The sequence below is a fragment of the Pezoporus occidentalis genome, unplaced genomic scaffold, assembly GCF_034315485.1.
Source record: "Pezoporus occidentalis ecotype Australia unplaced genomic scaffold, CSIRO_AGI_Poc_V1 ctg42, whole genome shotgun sequence".
NCBI lineage: Eukaryota > Metazoa > Chordata > Aves > Psittaciformes > Psittacidae > Pezoporus > Pezoporus occidentalis.
This window is the reverse complement of record NW_026915747.1, coordinates 5,688,244-5,711,197: the sequence shown is the minus strand read 5'-3', so window position 1 is coordinate 5,711,197 and position 22,954 is coordinate 5,688,244. Positions and strand designations below refer to the sequence as shown.

At 43.5% G+C, this 22,954-nt stretch overlaps 1 protein-coding gene across 2 annotated transcripts in view; it reads right to left on the bottom strand.

Annotated features, from left to right (window-relative positions):
• Positions 1-22,954, bottom strand: part of EXOC4 (exocyst complex component 4) — a 394,313-nt gene that overhangs the window by 181,363 nt on the left and 189,996 nt on the right. For both annotated transcript variants that reach the window (XM_062634253.1, XM_062634254.1), the window contains exon 10: positions 22,063-22,159. In XM_062634253.1, coding sequence (XP_062490237.1) covers positions 22,063-22,159 — 97 coding nt within the window. The remainder of the gene's footprint in view (positions 1-22,062; positions 22,160-22,954) is intronic.

Below are 22,954 nucleotides of genomic sequence, written 5' to 3'. Positions count from 1 at the left end.
TGGAAAAAAAGGGTCTTTATCCCCCACAAGATTCACCCTTTCTCTCTAAAGACATAAATAAACCCAGAATTCTACACAAGGAACCTTCTTTGTTGCCTACAATGATGTGGAAGATCCCGCACACTCAAGACTCCTCAGACACCCAACAAAGGACCCGGCAATGTCCCGCACTCACCAGTCCATTTCCAGACTCACCATCATTCATCCTCATTTCCAGATCTTCAAACCCAGCTGTGATGGCAAATAACCTTCTTCCCTCCCTCAACCTTCTGTTTCTCACACCAAAACAGTGAGAAACGTCCTCTAAAGCCAAGTTTGCCACAAATATGAGCATGTCCCTCAACACACTCCTGATCACGCTTCTAGTGTCTAAGTGCTACCAAGGCAAGCAAGTTACTTTATCATATTCACATTCTTTGTATCCCATAGTCCTACCTAGGAGACAACAGGGCTGTTAGGTGATTCCATAAATGAGAATGAAGCAGATGCAGATACACAGGTATCAGCCTTGCCCCCCAAGAAGCAATTAGAGTTTGCCCACTCCTGTACCTCCCAAAACATCCAACATCTCCCAGTGTGCCATCAGGGAAGCCTGCAATGTCCCTGAACTCATTTACTTAGTCCAGCCGTTGACTCCCCCCTCCCATCCTCCTCTCCAAACAAATTCCTGTAGTAAGGGTTTCCTGCAGAGAAAAGGGAACAAATTTTGCCCAGGAAGGTGGAAATGTTGGCAAAAGCATCTGTGTGATTGAATCGGCCTCTGTGAGGTTTCCAATTCCTCTTTTCATTAGGCAGCAACGGGCTGCTTGTCTTCAGAGATGTGTATACAGTGGTAAAAAAGCTCTCTAGTGGTTTTGCTGATGCCATCCTCCTCCTCAAAATAACCAAGTGAGGCTATTCCTGCAAGATGCCTTTCATACCCCACGTGAGCTGATGTGAAACAGCTCCTGCGTGCCCAAACATACAGAAAGCTTTATAATCCTGCACAGGGAAGGATTTATTTCACCAGAATGAAAAAGAAACTGAACAGAAGACACGTATCTTCCTATACAAGTGGGAATTCCAAGCAGCTGAATGATATGTAAATTATATTTGTTTTTAATGTGTGGGCTTAGTTGGAGAAGAGCCGCGTTCAAAACAGCCCCTTTCCTCGTTCAGCCCATCTGCTGTGTGCACGTGCATGTGGAGTCAACGAGATCTGATGACTAAAGAGTGGTCACAAACCATCTTGCAGTTCTTCTCTAGAAGCTGTTGTCTGCTGAATGTATTTGTTTTCATTAGAAGCACCTGAAAACACACCTGAAAACAGAAGCATCTCATCCAACTGGGAACTGAATTGAGATGCCTTGTTTTTTACTGCCTCCGATTCACACGTTCCATGATGTGATGAGATCCGGTCCCAGCGGATACTCCTAGGATGTTCCACAGTGGCTCAGCCACAAGGTGAAAGGTTGCATCTAACCAACATCTGGACTCTTTACCACGTCTGAAAGATCACCGATATCATCAAATCATTGCATGGTTTGGGTTGGAACAGACCTTAAAGCTCAGCCAGTTCCAACCAGAATGGCAAAGCCAAACTCTGTTTTCTCTTATGCTCCAGCCCCGCATTATCTCCCCCAAGTTAATGTACCTACTGATGCAGACTGGGCTTAAACTCTGCTGAGACACTAATGGAGAGACAAAAGATATCAAAGCAGGGACAACCGGGGACAGAATTGTTTGCTCCTGGAAGGGATGGAAAGCAGCAAACTCCAGAAGGAGTTAAAACTGCAAGACTCATGACTGCAAAAAAATACATCTTATTTTTAAAACACGGGATGTGCTGGATTATTGACAGCTTAAAAAGCCCAGAAAAACTGAAGTACAAATCACTCCATTACAATTTTACCATTTCCTTGTTATTCGTGTTTGTACTTTTCAAATGCTCCATCAAGAAATGGAGTCTCCAGACAGGTTCTTACCACTTTCATGCCCCAAGTGTGCCGGCTTAAGAGTACAGCAGTAGTAAGTGAATTGTGATTTTGACAGATGACTTGCAAGGTTTTTTCTATGTGTATTTTTTAATGAAGGTTTCCTGGGTGTGCAACCTAAATGGAGTATAAAATGCTGAAATGTTTCCCTCTGAGCAGGAATGCCTTCTGAAAACCGAGTGCAAAACCAGAAGAGATGCAAGTGCTGCAGTGGCAGTCAGTCATCTGTGCCATTCTTGGCCACGCCATGATCAACACTCCCAGCTTTTCACAGAATCCCAGACTGGTTTGGGTTGGAAGAGACCTTAAAGCTCATCCAGCTCCTCCTGCCACAGGCAGGGACACCTTCCACTTGCTCCAAGCCCCTGTGTCCAACCTGGCTTTGAACACTGCCAGGGATGGGGCAGACACAGCTTCTCTGGGCACCCTGTGCCAGCGCCTCAGCACCCTCATAGTAAAGAATGTCTTAATACACCAGAATTCCTAACATCCCAGAACAGGAAGCAGACACTCTAACTAAGCCATCTTCTGTGTGTTGCTCCAACTGTCCCAGATATCATCTGTCCCTGTGCCACCCCTAAAAGTATTCCGACCACATTTCAGGCCTGGATAATCAGTCAAGTTGCTTGAAAACAAAGTAAGAAATCAATCACTTGCCAGCCTTGTGTAATTCTGTCATTTTGAGTCCTGACCAGCTCTACAACCTTCATGTACACCCACAACGACCATATTCCTGCACTGTGCTTGGAAAGGAAATCCAAACCCCAAAACAGCCTTCAGCAGAATACTTCAGCCACAGAGCAGAAAGCTTGCCCTGGACTGGATTTTGCTACCCAGTATAGAAGGAAGCATAGGTATCCTATATATTCTCTATTCTATGAGTATATTCTAATTATATAATTATAAATTCTAATTATAGAATATATGATATTCTATAATATATTCCATGAGTCTATCTCAGCAAATCCCACATAGATGGGACATGGGACCGCTCACAGCTCTTGCTGTCCACACCTCCAGTGTGATGCTTCAGACTGAGCTAACACAGCTGCTTCCTCACTGCTGGTCTCATTACATTCAGCTCCCAGTGCTCAGCACATTGTTAAGCACTGTAATTCTTTCTTTATTAGATTCAGGTATATAAATGGCATCCAAGGGAGCACTGAACATTTTGGTCATTATTATGAACTCGAGCTGTGTTCATCTGCCTGCTGAGATGTTGATCACCAACATACCCCACGCCCCCGTGGGACCCATTATTTATCTTATTACATTTTACAGCGAGGAGTAAATAAATAGCATTAAAGTGCTAAATTCATTCATTGAAATGGTTTGTATTCGCATACTGGAGCCATTCCTTAAATCAAAGAACTGCTGTTAATAGGCACTCGATGAAGATGTGCGACACATTCACTTTAATATGGCCATAATAAAGCAAGCCTGCTCTGAACTGATGATGACATTTCGCACATGGGGAGAAGGACAGTGACACTTTAATATCTCTACTTCCACAGATCAACTCTATCACATGCAGCCCAAGAGGGCTGTATTAATTATTATGGTGTCATTGCTAAGAAATTAATTTCAGTCGTTATTAGAGTGTGCCCATTAAGCTTGGCTGCTTGAGAGATGGGCTCAGATAGTCCTACACACTGGGAGGAAATACAAGCATGGTGAAAACTAGGCGGTGATGCCACCACTGCCATCTCAAAACACTTAGCAATCATGATGCAATTAGCCACAGCATTAGCAGGTAGGACACCTACGCTTGGTCCTTCTGCTGCATTAGACTTACTGCAAAGCAAAACTAAGTCTCCTTTAACTGCTCTTACATTATACAAGTCACCAGGGTAAAATTTATACTGGAATGGACTATTTAGAGCTTTATGCACTGTGCATGAAGACATTACACAAGTTATTCTCCTTTAAAGCAAATATTACTTCAAGAAACGTTGGTCTGCCAAGAACTAGGCACTAGGATTCCTATTTCTCCTCCCCATCCACTCTGGGGAATAAACTGTATTTAGACTACACAACTGAATGCATTTTTCATTCTAAGTTTGATTTTGACCTCTAAAGTGCCCAAGCCTACAAACAGAACAGGATCCTCCACACAAACAGTCATCCCACCCCTGCATTTAAGAAGAGCTGCTCTTTAGAGCTAGCAGCATGATGTTGCTTTCTCTCCTATGTCATAATTTGTATTATTAAAGTGGTTTTCTTAGAATCACAGACTGGTTTGGGTTGGAAGGGACCTTAAGTTCCAACCGCCTCCCATGGGCAGGGACGCCTTCCACTAGAGCAGGTTGCTCCAAGCCCCTGGGTCCAACCTGGCCTTGAACACTGCCTAAGGGAAGAACTTCTGCCTAATGTCTGATCTAAATCTACCCTCTATTTTGAAACAAACAACTTCATATGCACTTGCCAAGAGTGTTCCCATCAGCTGTATGGATAAGCTGTGAGGAAAAAAGACAGACAACAAACTTTGTCTTACCAAGTGACGGAAAAGAAAGGTTATATTCATTTATTCCTCCACCAACGCTGGACAAATTGCTTTGCCCTTCTTCACACTTATTCATGGGACGTATTTATAGATAGCAACCACAACCCCATCCTTTAGACTTAGTTTTGCTTCCTAATTAAATTCAGCAGAGGTAGCAAGAAGAGAAATTTAGTGCCACTGCTGAGCCAAAGCTGTACAGAGAGGGCTCTTATTCTCTATTTCTCTTTGGAAGAGGACTTCAGCTTAGAGACAAGGTACAGGCAGGACATTCTTGTCCTGCTCACAGATGGACAAGATCATCCTATGCCCCACCAGATACGTCCATCAGAAGCTGGCTGCTCCGGAAAACCCATGGATTGAGAAGATAAGACACCTTCCCCTTCTTCCTAAATACACCAATAATCAACCACAGCCTACAGAAACTTACATTTAATCTCTGTTGACATCCAAAACCAGTGGGTAACACCATAAAAAGCTATCTGTTAGAGCTAATCCTCAAAGGCCAGCAAGTAGAGACAAAATAAAGGTGAAAGGGTAGACGACAGGAAGACAGCCAGCTCAGGAGGGAAAAAGGAGGTGCTGTCAATATGTTGTTACAGGAACGAGTGAAGCAATGCCGTCCCAGAAGCATCCCTCCTGTCCAGCTCCAACCATTTCTCTCAACGTGACACAGTAAAGTAACATTTATAAATGTTAATGATTGTTTTCAAAGGTCAGGTCAGGGTTTTCTGTTGGGGGGAACCAAACACGTCTCAGCACCAGGTCACCATGGGCCAGCGTTGACATTGAAGAGGAGGAGCTGCGACGCTTCTAGAGGTGAATTTGCTACTGAAATGCAGCCAAGAGAAATAAAACTTGGCCAACCTCACAATAATCTACGACTTCAAACCTATTGATTTAAGCATAATTATTCTTATAATAAATGACCCCAATAAATAGGTAAATAGGGTCATTTAGTAGTTTTGTATACTTTAATGCTTCAATTAGAGAAGTCTGAGGGATAGCTGCGAACTCAGCACAAGCTTTGTCAGTTCTTCTGCCTTTAAAGTAGGGATGAAAAAGCTTAATGGTGACTTTTACTTTTCCTCTTCTGTCCCCTCCCTTCCACAGACACACACATTTCAACACATTTAAATGCCTTATGAAAAGATTAACTGGCACTGAATATACGACTCTGCAATGTGGTCTTGAAAGAAGAGCATAGGTTCCATTAAAACCAGACACACAATGCCGTGCTATGGTAAAACCAAGCAAAACCATGCTTCTATTTTCAAGGGCATTGAAACTTCAATGTTGTAATAAAATGAATGACAACTGCCCACTTCCTTTCATGATTCTACTGCATTAATCCTTTGAGGCGCTTAAAAATAGCAATTCACAGCCCAAGAAGAGTGGGCTTCATCTCGACCCATGATCAACTCATGATCATGCTCATGATTCGAAGGAACACGTGTAAATGCAATGCACCCAACCTCAAGACAGCACAGATGTGATTAGGTCCATTAAATTTCAAGCCTTCTCCAAATTCCTACGTGTTTCCAAAGGTCTTTTGCATACAATTAACATTTCAGTTTATCATGTCCAGCCCTTTGCAGACTGGCTTATCAAAGTGCTTTAATATTTGCCCTAGAACTACAAGCATCAACTTGGTGTTGAGGCAACAGAGGAAGTGACAGAATGCAAAATAGGAATAAGAAGTTTGAGGGAAATGGGAGTTCATAGGGGGCCTACAAGGATGTTGGAGAGGGACTCTTCACTAGGGACTGTAGCGACAGGACAAGGGGTGATGGGTTCAAACTGAAACAGGGGAAGTTCAGGTTAGACATAAGGAAGAAGTACTTTACTGTGAGGGTGGTGAGGCACTGGAATGGGCTGCCCAAGGAGGTTGTGAATGCTCTGTTCAAGGCCAGGCTGGATGGAGTCTTGTGTGACATGGTTTAGTGTGATGCGTCCCTGCCCATGGAAGAGGGTTGGGACTGGATGATCTGGAAGTCCTTTCCAACCCAAGCTACACTATGATTTTATAGAATCATATAATAGTTTAGGTTGGAAGGGACCTTCAAAGGTCATCTGGTCATATCCCTATTTATGTTTCACTTGGGACTTACAAGCAAGGAAACTCGTTACCCTGAGACTGACCCAGTCTAAGCTTAACCAAAGGGTTCAAATAAGGTTTCTCAATATCAGAATCTTGGATTCTTTAGCTAAGAGACATTATTTGCATGTCATCACATAATCATAACACGCACACACACTCTTCAGCACCTTCTTTGGTGGACATTGAAATGAGGGAAATTTTAGGATCAATGAGAAAAATCAGTGCTTTTATAAAGCACCCACAAAGCTGAAAGACTCCATGTAGATGGAAAATGGGAAGCAGGATAATTAGGTCATGTCCTTGCAGGCATGTATTTCACTAGGCAGAGAATCAGATTGTGCTCTCTCTTTTATATGCAATTCAGAAGTACATTCATACTGTACTTACCCGTGGATGGAAATAGCTGTGGGAATAGATATTCCCACCTCTTTGACATGCAAAGCAAGAGCAAGTTTCTCCCTGTAGTTATAAATATCCTAAAGGACAATGTGCAGATTTCATTACCAGTTGAGCTTTGGTCCTTCTGCATGAGATGAGGATGTGACTGTCCAGCAATACCTTGATAAGCCCTTGCTGAGGCTCATACCTACAGACATGTGCTCCTGACTACTTGTGCATCACTTCTGCTTCTTGCCCCCCATCTATGAGACAGGAGGAGAAAGAACATGGGTGTGATGATAAGTTCAGTAAGAAAGAAGTTGGCTAATAAGACCCAACCTCAATTAAAGCAGTGGTGCAAAGTTCTACTCACCTGCCCCCCTTAGGGTGAACAAGGTTTGTGTTGTGGATATTTAAATGGAACTGCCCTTGCCCAGATCCTAAACTAACACTTTGCCCATCCTCTTAAGAAACAATGCATTCCCATGAGGCTTTTCCTGCTGATGTACCACGGATTCAACAGGCAAGACACCAAGGCACTGAAAATTATGGGGACTGGGAGACAAACTTCCAAAGCATCAATGATCAGGTCTAGGCTAAAAACGGGACACAAATTTAAGCTGTGTTCTACTTTGTCATCTGTAAAGTTAAGAACATCAGTAACATCTCAAGGGGAAGAGAGAACCAAATGTCTCATCTCATCTTTCCATGAAGCCTTGCTCCAGGGCCTCTTGTTCCCATTCACACCTTCTGACCTAAACTCCTCTGGTCTTCTGCTACACTTCTGCAGCAGCAACAGAATGGAGAACCTCAGTGCTCTGAATCTGTTGGATGATGCTTTCATTGAAATCACCTCCATCTTCTAACTCTACCTCACATATTCCTGGGGGGCCTGAGGATGTGCTCTAAAAACCTCTCTGAGGACCCTAGGAAACAATTGGTTTGACTCTCACACTAACAAAGCTCAGTAACCCATGAATACACATCCTCTTAATTCATCTTGCTCCGGATTTCATAAAAGATAGACCAGACTGTATCAGTATTTAGTCACTGCAGTGACTTTGATTATAATAAACAGAATCTGGTTATTCTTAGATTATGTTTCAAAGATTTAACAGTACTCTTAGTGCAACTGAGAAATTCCTCTATGGAAATTCACCAAAAAAGGGACAGTAATATGTGAAAGGAGGGCACCACACCTTTTTGGCCTAGATGTTGTGGTCCTACTTGTTACACAGCAAATGGCCAAACAAAAGAAAAACAACCTAAGCATGGCAGCTGAAGTACAGTAAGTTGTGACAGGCAGTGATTTTCCAGCTGATGAACACTGACTGGCTCTGCTGACACCACAGGAAAGCTGCAATAATGCAAAGGCCTGAGGATACCATCTCAACGTATCCATCCCCATGCATGAGCCAACCCTAACTCCTGCCCCACTAGGTTCCCTTGAAGCACACAGGCTTCATCTATGTCCATAAACCGACATTGACTATTAAAACCCAAGTGACACTGAAGTCACACACCCCGTGCCCAATGAGTTTTGGGCCAACATTGTTTTTGAGATGCCACACAAGAGAGACAACCCTAAAGCTTGAAGCTTCACTTCTTGCTATACCCCTTGGCTACCTCTATACACCTCCTAGATGAATATCGATGGAGCTGAACAAAGGAAAAAGCCACAGTACGCTTTGTAATGATGAACACTAATGGCCTGTGACACAGCTGCTTTCTCTGGGGTGGCTTGTCATGCAAGGTGGGAATTCATCCCCCAACTTTGTCATGACATGGACATCAAAAACGTCAAAAGATTTAGTGTAAAAAGCACCTTCAGGCTAAGTTTAAGGTGACTTCTATGGTCGTGTTTTGCTTTGCTTTTATCCCCCTCACTATATTTTGCTTCTAAAGGGGGATACTGCACATACAATTATAAACCCAAATTGCCCCAAGGAATGGATTCTTACTAACATGCCCCAACCACTCTGCCACTCACAAACCCAGCTGCTTCCTGTGGTTCTCTAGGTCTTCTTCTTGAGGGGATACCCGCTGGCTCTGTATCTCTCAATGAATGCCACCATCTTTCTTATTGTGCAATTATCCTGCGAAATCATAGAATCAGTGCTCAAAAAGAGCAACTAAATGACAAGACACGCGAGATGGGAGAATTCAAACATATGGTTTAAATGTCACCACCAGCAATGCTCGGCACAGTAAAAGCCATCAGAAACTGGCAAAAACTGTAAAAGTGCTCCATATAATGAGGTATTTAATGAGGACACCAAAGCATTACTAATGGATCGTTCTAAATGTGGGAATTCAAAGCATATAAACGAAATCAAAACCTTTCTATTTCTGTAGCAGTATGTGCAAAAAAGTATTAATTGATGAAAACAACTTCCTCTGAACCACAGTTTTAACACCCTCAGGGAGCAGCACCACTTTGTAGCTGAGAATATGGGGAAAAAAGGTCTAAATAAGGCTCCCCAAACCCATCTCATAGAGAAAGCAATGAAAAAGGAATAACTGGTCTAGTGGAAAGTGCCCTTGTGGCAGGGGTTATGACTGGATGATCTTAAGGTCCTTTCCAACCCAAACCATTCCATGATTCTAAAGTTTCCCTCTCAGACCTCTGCTTCAGTGATTACTTTGGAGCAGCAAAGGTCCTGGTGGAGAAGGAATTAGAGTGCAAATGCAGCATAGCTTCAATGCGGACTTTGAGCAGAAGAAGCCAGGATAGAAGGAAACCTTTGCCAGTGAATGTGGCTTTGAAGGCATCTTGCTGGAGTGGCTACATTGGAGGGATAAGGAAAATGCACGTGTTGGAATAGCTGGGAGATGCTTTTAAGGCTAGAACAAATGCTTATGCTCTAGGAGATGAGAGATGAAGGACTCCTGGATGGTGCTGGTTGAGCAACTTCAAGACAAACCTTATACTACTAGATATTACCTTATTTACCTTCTACTTAATCAGCCTCCTCTTTGTCAAATTACCCCATTTAACAATCCAGAAGTTCCTCATTAGAAACCAAGGAATAAACCCATGGAAAGGGCACTCATTTATAAACAGAAGTAAATCACATCATTTAGCAGTCACTTGTTTAGTTTCACAAAGAACAGCAGAGACAGTGCAACTGCAGTGCAATTCAAAATGGCACTTCACTAAAGTAACAGTGTTGGGAGGCTACCTGAAAACAGAGAGGTGAAACAATGTGGAAACATAATTAATTAAAAGGTCTGATGTACTGAAGTTGATACGTCCTAAATCACCCAGATCTAGCCATTTCCAAAAGGCCAGCATCATGGATGAAATCAAGCACCAAAAGTACCCTTTGGGATCTGGGTATAGAAACCCACTAGAAGCATAAAATGTTCTGGCAGAGCATGGAACTGAACCTCAAACTCCTAAATTCACCATTTCTTTGCAGCCACTACAAAGCTATGAACAGGTTAAACCCCAGCAGTTCTGTACAACATCCGCCTGCTCTCCTTCCTTGCAGAAGAAGCCAAAACCCATCATTCCACTGAAATTCCAAAGGCAGAACCCCAGTGTGAAGGTCTGTGAAGTGACAACCACTAATGACTTCTGACAACTGACTTTTTCCTGTGTTGAGCTGCTGGGACCTGCCACCAAACACAGGGAAGTCTTAGAGAACACCCTTTAGCAACACTGACACACTCTTCTATCCCAGCCAGGCTCTTCGGGTCTGATGTTAATTCCATCCAGAGAGAGATTTAAGCCTATTAAACGCTATGAAAATCTGCTGTCAGCTCCAGTTATCCCAGTTTGATGCTGTATGAAAAGGAGAGGAAAACAACATGTTTGAAATTGCCTTTAAAATCTGGCAAGGCACCTGAAACGTAAGACAAGTCTCTGACAACATCTACCTGAGCTTCAGGAAGAGAAAAGAATGGTAAGAAAGGCTTTATTTCATCTACTTTTTGGAAGAAGGAAAATGTCACCACTGTCACAACACAGCTCTTTTCATCTTTCTTTTCAGGTAACATGGTAAATTAGAAGAACATTTGTTAAATTAAATGGTGTGGGCTAGGAGAAATTCTGGGTCATGACTTTAGAGGGTCTGCAGTACTACGAGTCCCATCGTAAGGCTACTGATGTACATACACTTCTCTGAAGCAGGACAAAATGCAATCAATTTAAACCTCTGAATCGAAAATCTAGGCTAAAAATAGAGCATGTAGACATGATGCTTTAATTCACCTTTTGTCTGATGCTCAGTTACCCAAATAAATTTCGTATCTGAATGGGTGTAGTTTGACTTACCAATGCAGGCTACTTGCCATGGAACTAGAGAACGGTTTGGGATGCAAGGGACCTTGCAAGGTCTATTCTAACACCCCTGCAATGAGCAGGGGCCTTTTCAGCTAGAGCAGCTTGCTCCAAGCCCCTGTGTCCAACCTGGCCTTGAACACTGCCAGGGATGGGGCAGCCACAGCTTCTCTGGGCACCCTGTGCCAGCACCTCAGCACCCTCACAGGGAAGAGCTTCTGCCTAAGAGCTCATCTCAGACTCCCCTCTGGCAGGTTAAAGCCATTCCCCTTGGCCTGGCCCTACAGGCCCTTGTCCCAAGCCCCTCTCCAGCTTTCCTGCAGCCCCTTTAGGCACTGGAGCTGCTCTCAGGTCTCCCCTTCAGGAGCCTTCTCTTCTCCAGGCTGACCCAGCCCAGCTCTCTCAGCCTGGCTCCAGAGCAGAGCTGCTCCAGCCCTCGCAGCATCTCCATGGCCTCCTCTGCACTCGCTCCAACAGTTCCACGTCCCTCTTGTGCTGCTGCCCCAGAGCTGGATCAGGGCTGCAGGGGGGGTCTCCCCAGAGCACAGCAGAGGGGCAGGATCCCCTCCCTGAGCTGCTGCTCACGCTTCCTTCTCTCTTCTATCAGGCTCTGCAACACCAAGGATGGAAAGAATGTGACCAGGTGGCAGTTCACTGCTGTTAATCCTTATGAATCTAGAACATTGCTATGAATTCTAACGACTTTCTGCAGCAGTAACAGGACTGTGGCACGTGACTGCATCAAAATTCAACTTTGCTGATTAAACATCTTCAGGAATTTGGTTGTTTTACATCAGAATTGTAACAGTAGGCAAAGGTCATCATAAGCCACAATTCTGTTCATTAGATTTCAGGCTTCCTTCTCCCTCCCTCTTCCTTTCTTTGCCAGACTAAGCACAGGACTGAAGCAAGTGAGCATACAAATTTGGCAGATCAGCCTCCCCTGCTTCATTTGCATCTGCTGATTCATTTGTGAGCGTAGATAAAGCCAATGCAAATTGAAACCTCTGCCTTTCTAAACACCTTTGCCCCATCTACCATTTAGCACTGTCATCTCTCACTCAGAATCAGGAGCAATGCTACCCTATGTGAGCCTTTCTCTCCCACTACAGCAAAGCCAACATGAATAGTAACTCCTTTGGGTTTGAACACAAAGAGTGTTTCTGGAGAGCACTTTACGCAGGATGGGCAATACTTTTTAAAGCAGGTATATGTGCAGGGAGCTCAAATAGCTTTTATTTATCAGCCCTCCAGGCATGTTCCTTACTGCTTTTGGGATGGTTGAAGGGCATAGGAAGTATTTATGGCGGAAAGACACCGCCCACAGTTCATTTCCTTTACCTGACTGATTTGATTGACATTTAAATATGATATTGTCCTCTCTCTAGCTCTTGCCTTCGATTCAAAGAACTTAGGTACATTACTTCCATGATTGCATTTTGAACGTGGTAAAATGCTTGATGGTAGGTAATTACAACACATTATCAGAATAACTCCAATACTGCATATACAAATGACAACCAGCAATTAAACCCATTGCTGCCTTTCATTAAACTAACCAGAAAAAAACACATTTAACTATTGGCCTGGGCGTACCCAACCCTGATAATAAGTACCCATTCTGCTTACTTAAGCAATAGCTCCCAGTCCTTGACAACTTCTGTTTGTTGTTTTAATATGGAAGAGGTGCCGAACATTTTCTTTAGGAGGCTCTTGAGGAAGGCACGTGGCAGATTTCCTCCCATCTGACAACAGAAAATGGGCATTTTGCATAGAATCATACAAAGAATCAGAGAAGAGTTAGGGCTAGAAAGGACTTCAAGATCATCCAGTTCCAGCCCCCTGCCATGGGCAGGGACACTTCACACTACATCGTGTCACCCAAGGCTCTGTCCATCCTGGCCTTGAACACTGCCAGGGATGTGCCTCTGGTGTGACTGGACACATGTCAGCAGCAGGGATTGTGGAGGAAAAAGGCAAATGAGTGGAGGCTGAATGAACTTTATCATCAGCAGATCATGTAGGTGGCAAGTTTGGCACCTCTCCCAGAGAAGCAAGATTGACCTGGATGAGACCCCAGTGAGCCGGTGGAGACCTCAGAGCAGCTTCCAGTATATGAAGGGGGCTACAAGGATGCTGGAGAGGGACTCTTCATCAGGGACTGTAGCAATAGGACAAGGGGTGATGGGTTCAGACTGCAACAGGGAAGTTCAGGTTGGAGATAAGGCAGAAGCTCTTCCCTGTGAGGGTGCTGAGGCGCTGGCACAGGGTGCCCAGAGAAGCTGTGGCTGCCCCATCCCTGGCAGTGCTCAAGGCCAGGTTGGACACAGGGGCCTGGAGCAAGCTGCTCTAGTGGAAGGTGTCCCTGCCCGTGGCAGGGGTTGGAACTGAAGGAGCGTTAAGGTCCTTTCCAACCCAAACCATTCCATGATTCTATGAATGGGAAGCTGAAAATACTCCCAAAATACTCAAAGTATCATGATGAACTACAAACAGTACTGCCTGCGAAGGAGATGAAACAGTAATTTAGGAACCACACGAAGAAGAATGAACTAAATACCAATGTTAAGAAGAGATAACAACCAGCAATCTAGAGATTCCTTGCAATTAATTCACGTCTATTATCTTTAACACCAATTGCCTTTCAGTTCAGATTAACAATTTCCATGCGTGTAGGCCCAGCCTGATTGTCACAGTACATTGTAAGACCCGTTTCCATTAAAACCAATTACAGGGTGTGTATCAAGAGGGATGACTTTCACAGTGAGGAATGGATTGCAGCGATAAACGGCAGAGCCCTGCCAAATGAAATGAAGAACGAGTCTAGACTGAGGACCTGTAGCAAAAGAGGGAGGTTTTATTTCCTCCCTGTATTAGAGAACTTCAATTTTCCTCCTCCATGTAGCAGTTTTTCTGTGCTGTGAACTCTCCACTCCCTGACCTCCCAACCAGACCATGGCTCTCCATGGCTGGCAATCACCATCCTCCAAAGGCAGCAGAATGATGGCTTTCTTTCAAGAGCTCTGGAGACCTATGTAGAAGGGAACCAAACCTGACACTTAACAATATTTTTCCCTTCTTGTTGTATTTCGTGTTATTTCTAGAAGGTTTCCAATTTTTCTTCCTATGTAGAACAATTGCAGCCTGAGCTACCTGGCTCAGGGCTAAAAATGATCAACTTGGGTATCCCGAACCCAAGAAACAGACAATTTTTGAGGGTTCTGCATTTATTTAGCAATGTTATTTGACCTTATCTATTGCAAACATTAACATATTCTCTTCACTGTTTGAAAACACCACTCTCTTACTGCTCCTGCAGAGACCTGATCTAATTGAAGATGTCCCTTCTCGTTGGAGGGACTAGATGAGCTTTGAAGGTCCCTTCCAACCCAAACTGTTCTCTGAATCTATGATTCTGTCATGAGTTTACTGAAAGGAGTCACCAAAAATTCTTTGCTATGAAGAAGTTCTTTATTGTGAGGGTGCTGAGGCCCTGGCACAGGGTGACCAAAGAAGTGGTAAATGCTCCATCCCTGGCAGTGTTCAAGGCCAGGTTAGACAGGGCTTGGAGGAAGCTGCTCTAGTGGAAGGTGTCCCTGCCCGTGGCAGGGGTTGGATGCGGATGAGCTTTAAGGTCCCTCCAACCCCAACCATGCTATGATTAAGAAACCAGCTAAACCACTTGGTTGCCTTGCTGAACACAGTAGGCTTTAGAATACCGTGGAACTGAATTAACACTGCAGCTATTCAGCCTAAATTCTTGCCAATGTCAAAATCTCTGTGCTCCTTCAGGTTGTATTTCACCCGAAGGAAAGGAGGAGCTGGAGACATGGGAGGTTTGTGACAAGCTGTTGATTTTCCGTACGGATGAAGCATGTTTGGAAACTCAAAACTTGACTGATCTGCTGAAGCCCACTTGCTGACAGACAATATAAAATCAATGGATCACATATTAAGAGGGGAGGGTTTTTTCTTGGCCCGTAAAGAGTTTTTCTTTGGGGGGGGGGAGGGATTGCTTTATTTTCTGTCATGGAAAATGAACTGCCTTACCTTAAGGTTTTGATAAACTGTCATCTTTAATCAGCCACATGCAGTAAGGCTGTCAGTTCTCATCAAGCATTGGGGGATAGAAGAAAACCAGGCACAAAATGCGAAGCTGCTCCCCATCCCCTTCCCCGTGCCCTGCTTCTGTGATGGCCTCGCTCAGAACTGAAACCTTTTCTTAGCAGCGTGACAACCAGAAGCTTTTCTGCAATGTGTCTTTGTAATTCAGGCTTTATGAGAGCTTGTCAAAGAGAAAAGAGTGAGGGTTCGCCGGCAAGAAACATCCATCCCCGCTGTTGACGGATATAAAGCACTAAATGTCAACAGCAAGGGACTCGTCAGCTCAACGTCTTCTAAACACTCATTAAACCAGGGGAAGGGGGAGGAGGAAAGAATTCAGGAGGTGGGTGTCAAATTGTTCCTTTGAGATTTCGATTCAGGTCAATTGAAGTAAACAGCCAGTGTAGGAAAAGGCGCGTCAAGCATCTGTCACACTCAGGGATGGGTATTAATAACTCCAAAATCAAGATGGGGTTATTAGGCATCACGTTGACTGCCGGCACCCTAATGAGAAGCAGGAGTCGAGATCTCCTGAGCGGAGCCCCATTTGTTTCTCCACACCACAGAGCCTGAATCATCTTTAGGTTAGATCTAAGGCAGAAGCTCTTCTCTGTGAGGGTGCTGAGGCGCTGGCACAGGGTGCCCAGAGAAGCTGTTGCTGCCCCATCCCTGGCAGTGTTCAAGGCCAGGTTGGACACAGGGGCTTGGAGCAAGCTGCTCTAGTGGAAGGTGTCCCTGCCCGTGGCAGGGGTTGGAGCTGGAGGAGCTTTAAGGACCCTTCCACTACAAACCAGCCTGGGATTCTCCCTCTCTGCCTCACAGTCTCCCTCTCTAAAGGGAAGGTATTGCCTCCCTTGCAGAAGTGAGATTTAGATTAAGTAAATGATGTTTCTTCCCCTCTCTTAAGAACAGGGGTATGTCTCAAGTTCAGCCTTCAAACTGTATTCATAAAATCTGGAGGGTTTTATTTTTAAGGGCTCAGGACCTTTAAAAGTCTGCAAATGATGTTTTCCTGCATAGATAACGTCTCAGACTTTTCATTCCCTGAACCTTATTCAAACTGAAGTGGAAACTTCAGCAGACAACACTGCATGTTCCCCTCTCTCAGCTTGAGTCAGTTCATCCATTTCTCTAAAATCAAGTATTTTGATTTTGAAAAGCTAAAGACATCAGCTCTCATTATGTGGCACTATCTGTGCTCTAGGACCATTCGACGTTTTCCATCTACTTCACTAATAATCTATACCCCTTAGACTGATGAAATAGCACTTTTCTTAGCATACATGGTATCATTTAACATAGTCTAAACATACTAAATGTAACTAATAAAGTAATTTAATTTTCACACTCCTTTTGCTTCCCAAATAACACATTCCTCATATTATGAAATACTGATTTTACAGTACACAGCTACAAGATATTACAGCATATGTTAAAATCAAATTAGTTGTTCATTATTATAGCTGGACAAATATACTAATAAAAGGGATTATCAGTGAAGTACTGATATATATAACTGGGTTCTTAGTTATATACCTAGTTTTATATCAATCCCAGCTCTGCAATCACAGACACTGCTCAGATGCAGCAGCACTTGATGCTCACAAAAACCAAAGGACTCAAGATGCCTCATAGGAACCGATGACAACTTTGCCATCCCCTCCCAACACCTTCAAAATCAACAGAGGGTTTAAATTCTACATACAGCACCTTGGTATATTCTGGATTAAACAGACATGATTATTCCCAAAGCATGGAAAGCTAAAACATCACTGCTAATACATACGTCCCTGCATGTACATATGTATTCTATATGTTGTGCATCTCCCTCCCAGTGACAGGGTCCAAGCAGAGCCTGAAATGTGACCTTCAGTGGTTCAGAGCTCATTGCCACCAGTCAGTGAGGAACATGCTGATATCAACAGGCAGCAGAAGTAAATTACTAGCCTTGATTATTCCCCAAAGCATTTATTTTATTTATTGAAAGAGCAATCACTCTTTTATCAGCATTAACATAACTGGAAGAGACAGGAAATTCCTCAAATGCTATCAAGCAAAAAGCCTACTGCTTCAAACGATGGAGACCAGTACAAATTAACATCATCATTTAATTGTTGAATTCAAATGTCAAATCATTACCTGCTCTTCCAACCCCCACTCTCATCAATCCAAAATACCAAGAAGTAGCTAACTCTGCAATGTTTTGGACCATGCACACGTCAGAGCATTAAACTTCAGTCCCTACATCCCAAACAACATTAGCAAAGTCAAAGCAGTAATTCTGCCTTGCCTTCTTCCCCCTTCTTTTTTGGGACTTTAATACATCCACACTTTGCTTTTCACTTCCTCACTCCCCAGACTTTGAAATCAAAGGCAGTGATTAGAACACCGCTCACACACTGCAGTTCATCCCATCTGGTGAAGGAGGGGATCCCCCAAGATACACAAGCCCACTAGACAGAGAGGCAAAGGTTGCCAAGTCAATTTATAGGCTCCCTAGTCCACTCCTTCACAAGGACACAAGCTTGCTTAGAAGCAACTGCTTCTTCCGAATCAATGAACATTTGGCTTTCTCCTCCATCCTACAGCCCTTTTAATTGCTGCTTGATCTTAATGAAGTGTGGCTGATATTAATAAATGGATACCCTCGCGGCCTTAATACCCAACATCCAAACAACGTTCAACTGAGTTAGCATCAGTGGTGCTATCACGATTCCAAATGCCCTCATCCCCTCTACCCCAGCCCCTCCTGTCCCTCCCCCTCCAGGCTCAAGACTGCAGACATCTGTTCTTCAATTGTCTGATAATAAACAGACTCTATAAAGCATATGTAAAATGATTATTACCCTGAAGAGCCAAGTGCCTTTCAAATGCCAGCTGAAACAAATACACATTAAAAAGAGAAAGAAAATCCCCACCAAACAAATGTTACACCAGACATCACTCAGGCTGTTCGCTATGCACAGCGTAAGGGTTCCACATTGATCCTTCCTCCGACGTGAGATGTCAGTCCACACGCCAGTAACACCAGCGCGTCCACGATCCAAGCAGATGCGGGTTGGCAGTGAAGGATGAAGAAAGCAACCAGACTCTTTTGGTAACTTTTATACTTGGACACCTCCCGCTAAATGTAATTAAGGGAAATCAGAGGTGTATCCCTCTTCAATTTGGAAGTGCAATTAGCTTGCTTATGTAGTTAGTAAAACCTATTCCCAGGAATCATCTCCGCTAGAATACCCACTTGTCTTCCAGAACCTCACTAGTCATTTAGCACGTGTGTGCTAGTGTCATTAAGCCCTGGTAATTAAGCTGGGGCTTGGTGAGTCTCAGTTGTCCTAGTGGAAATCAGGGACTTGCATCCCGAACGACAACACATCTCGCTTCCCGACTCTGGCTCCTTGCCCTAAATGAGTCTCAGGGAAGGAAGACATTGAAAACCACTCGTATGTATCTGCCCTTGGACTCTCCATGGTGGTAAGTGAAGAGTTTCTCTAAAGAAACTTTGGAGATATGGGGGGTTAATTCACAGCCCTCTGAAACCCTGATGTTCCAGATCTTTTGTTCTTCAAAAGGATGTGGAGTCATGCTCAACCTCAGCTTGTAAATAAGAAACAATCCAAATAAGACTATTATAAGCAGTTGAACGCTGTGATTGTGCAACTCTGATGTGATGGACAATGACATTTTTCATATTGGTATTACAAAAGGTAGACATTCAGACTGATGAACATGAATATGAATGCTCTGGTTACAGCTCTCCACCTAACATTATTGTGCTGAATTACATTTTAAAGACATCACTTAACGTGATGTTCAGGCTTTAAATCATCATGCCAACGTCTGGTTTTCCAGTGATCCAGTTAGCTTAACACTTGGAGAAGAATTCAGCTTCCTAATAAAATCAGCTCAGCCATACACAGCTGAAAGTTCAGTCAACATATTTATGTGAATTTGATAAAGATAAGGAAAAAATCCCCAACTTCTAAATAAAATACTGATCAATTTGAATTCAAAACAGATTCATCTGAAGCCTGTACAAGCGACATGGAAGAAAGATGACTGAGGCAGGCCATAAGGAACCACAACAACAAATGGAAGATGAAGTTAAGTGAAAACTTCACACTCTGCTGCAATTACCTGCTCGAGAGCTTGATGGTTAAACAGTGATGTCTAGGAAAGGGGGACAAAGATCTAACCAACAAGGAGTGCAACACATAAGAACTCACAGAGAAGATGATGTGCTAGAACTTATTGCAAACATCAATATTTTAAGCAAATCCTCCATATTCATCATTTTAGCAGCACAGCCAGCATCACAGAGCCAAATTTAACAGGAGCCAATGGGTAAGGCTGGTAGGACAGGTCATGGCTACTGACTCCCATCAGGAAGAGAATTCCCTCTAGGGAATTACTATCAGCAAAAGAAATCCAGTCCTATGGTCATGCCAGGTACACTGCATTTAGACCTCATAGCAGCTTCCAGTATCTGAAATAGGGACTATAATGATGCTGGGGAGGGACTCTTCATTAAGGACTGGAGTGATAGGACAAGGGGCAATGGGTTAAAACTTAGAGGAAGTTTGGATTGGATATAAGGAGGAAATTCTTTACTGTAAGGGTGGTGAGGCACTGGAATGGGTTGCCCAGGGAGGTTGTGAATGCTCCATCCCTGGCAGTGCTCAAGGCCAGGTTGGACAGAGCTTTGGGTGCCATGGTTTAGTGTGAGGTGTCCCTGCCCATGGCAAGGGGGGTTGGAACTTGATGATCTTAAGGTCCTTTCCAAACCTAACTGTTCTATGATCCTATGATTCCATGATCCCAAGCATTACCCACATGCCAAAGCATGATCACAAGTTAAATCTAATAAAGCAAGGACTCACATTATTTACTCTGTTGATCACTCAAGCAGGTAAATCCCCTTAAAGGAGTTTCTACAGTCTTCACCTACCCCCAAACTCACCCCATTCTGCAGTGAGAAAAGGGTAAGCTGGGTCACAGAGTCTTTTCCTCCCCTTCATGCAGTTATTGATGCACTACTCAGTGCAAGGAAGTGAAGATGCTGCAGATGGTTGGCATGAAAAATATGTTGTAAGCAGATACCTTCATCTTGAAGCAATTATTTTTTATGAGGCCAATTATTTCTACCGCCCATCTTGCAAGCTGGTAATGAAAGTGAAGTGCTTGTGAGAAGTGCTGTTTAAAGCAGAGCACTCCTGTGTGATTTGGATGGCAAGAAAGGGGGGGGAAATTAAGCAGGAAGGCAAAGAGAAAGAAAGAAGTATTTCCACCAGTTTCCAAATCAATGTCATGTATCTCATCAATAGAAATAAGAGCATCATCACCCCCCTCGGTGCTTGAAAGAAGCCTCTAAATTCATTAAAGATTACGGGACTGAAGCCCGTATCTCAGTGGTCATATCTTGAAGAGCATCTTAACCACTTTCCACCTTTTCTCATGGTAAAATGGCTGAAAACTATAAATTGTGCTGCAGATGATTTATTTTTTAGCACGTTTCTTTTGTACAAAAGAGGGTTTAAAACAAAATGTGGTGATGAAATCATTCATTTCATTATGGGCACCTAGGAATTAATGGCGAAGGTACAATGTCCTTCTATCAAGGAAAGTTGGAGTGTGTCCTCACAAAAGCAGCTATTCTCAAGACGATTTCAGTATCTCATGTCCTGACATCAGAAATTCTAATTCAAAGGAATTTATGCATTTTGTGTCTGCATTTTTAAGTTCTAAAAAGTCATACATGACCACAGGTCTCAGTTACTGAGACGTCAGTCAGGACATTCCTTCCTCTGGGGATCAAATTCCAATTACTTTTTATTACTATTTTATTATTGCTTGGGTTTTAGCATTGAGAGACATGCCCTCCTGCCTAAGTGACTCACGATAGTGAGTAATACAGACAGCCAAGGAGGGAAATGCTCTAAAGGATGCTCTCATGCTAGCGCTGAATAGGAAAGGACATGTCTGATGATAAAGGAAAACCCTACAAGGCAAAAGCAGAGGTGGAAGATTGACATGAACTGAGGAAAAACATCATATTATTTAATTCAGGCAAAACTAAGAAGCTGAACTGGTAAATTGCAAAGTAAAAAGAGCAAAATTAACGTATCAAAAGTGAGTGACTCTGTGAGAAGAGGCTTATCATAGGCTTGCTCTGGTTTAAAGTTCCAGTAGTATCTGATGAGCTCTGAAGATGTCAGCAATTGGCAGGGCACTTGAAATCAGGCACTGAATTTGCAGTCCACAGACCATAGTGGGTTTATCAAAGAATGAACCTACCTTGCAGTTCTTAAAGTATCCTTCTGACTTTTTAATAGGCAGAATGCCCCATCCCTGGCAGTGTTCAAGGCCAGGTTGGACACAGGGGCTTGGAGCAACCTGCCCTAGTGGAAGGTGTCCCTACCCATGGCAGGGGTTGGAACTGGGTGAGCTTTAAGGTCCCTTCCAACCCACCCCATTCTATGATTCTATAATGGACAGTCAGCAATGGGTCACCCCATCAAGCAATCCTACTTGGTGTATACTACTGAGGAAGATTAAAGAGCATCGACAACAAGCTCAACGAGGGATGATTACCTTATAGATGTGCACATCAACAACTCCACAGCAAGGCCATGTCATCTCAGAAGTGGCAACATGCCCATAAAGAACAAAGATTAATTCTACTTATTTGCACCTGTAGAAACAAGTAGAAAGTCTCTCTTACCTGAGGAGGGGATGGAAGATGATGGTAATGTTCCTGGCTCCCGGTTTGCAGACAAACTTGGATCCGCCACCTTCAATTAAGTTATCATCCGGTCCTCCTGGAAAATAACATGGAACGAGTTGTCTAACAGATCTGAACATCCCTTGATTTTTCAGAGGGTAAGCCATAATTAAGCATTTAGTAAGTGATAATTAAACATGCATTAAATGCTTCACTCCTGGTGAAAGATCTGTAATTAAGGCAAAGGTACGCTCCTTCTCTCCTTGTGCAGCTCAGAGGAAGTACTCCTAATGCAATAGCAACAATGCAGACAGTACTTATACAGTATTTTGGGCTCCTCTTGCCAAAGTTAGTGACAGTATTGCAGAAAGACTGGGAAGTTCAGGACTTCTATAGCACAGGACTGAGTTTCAACTGCGGAAGAGTCTCCCAGCCACACCACATGAAAGGGGCTGAAGTCCAACATACTGGACTGGAGGTGCTAACACAAAGCCCATCAATCACACAGATGAGAGATGCCCAGGTACCATTAAGATGCTCGTTCTTCAAAAGTCATGGTTCTTCAAAATGTCACCTCACACTGGGGACCTCCAGCCTGAAGTTTCAAGTGGAACAGCCCCAAACCGAACCCACAGCACATGAGCATACACTTAAATCATCCTTTCTCTAAAGCACAAGGGCTTTTACCTTGTGTAATAAACACCCAAAGTCTGGGAAGTGTGGGTAATATCTATTTTGAGGCCCACAATGCTTAGAAAGGGTTTGAACAGCAGCAATGCATTGCTGCTTCCATCTTGCTGTGTGGAAAGCTCCTGCACCTCTGACCGATGATGCCACCATTCAATCTACTGGAAGGTAGCTGGGTTTTGATTAATAGTGACATGACATTTTA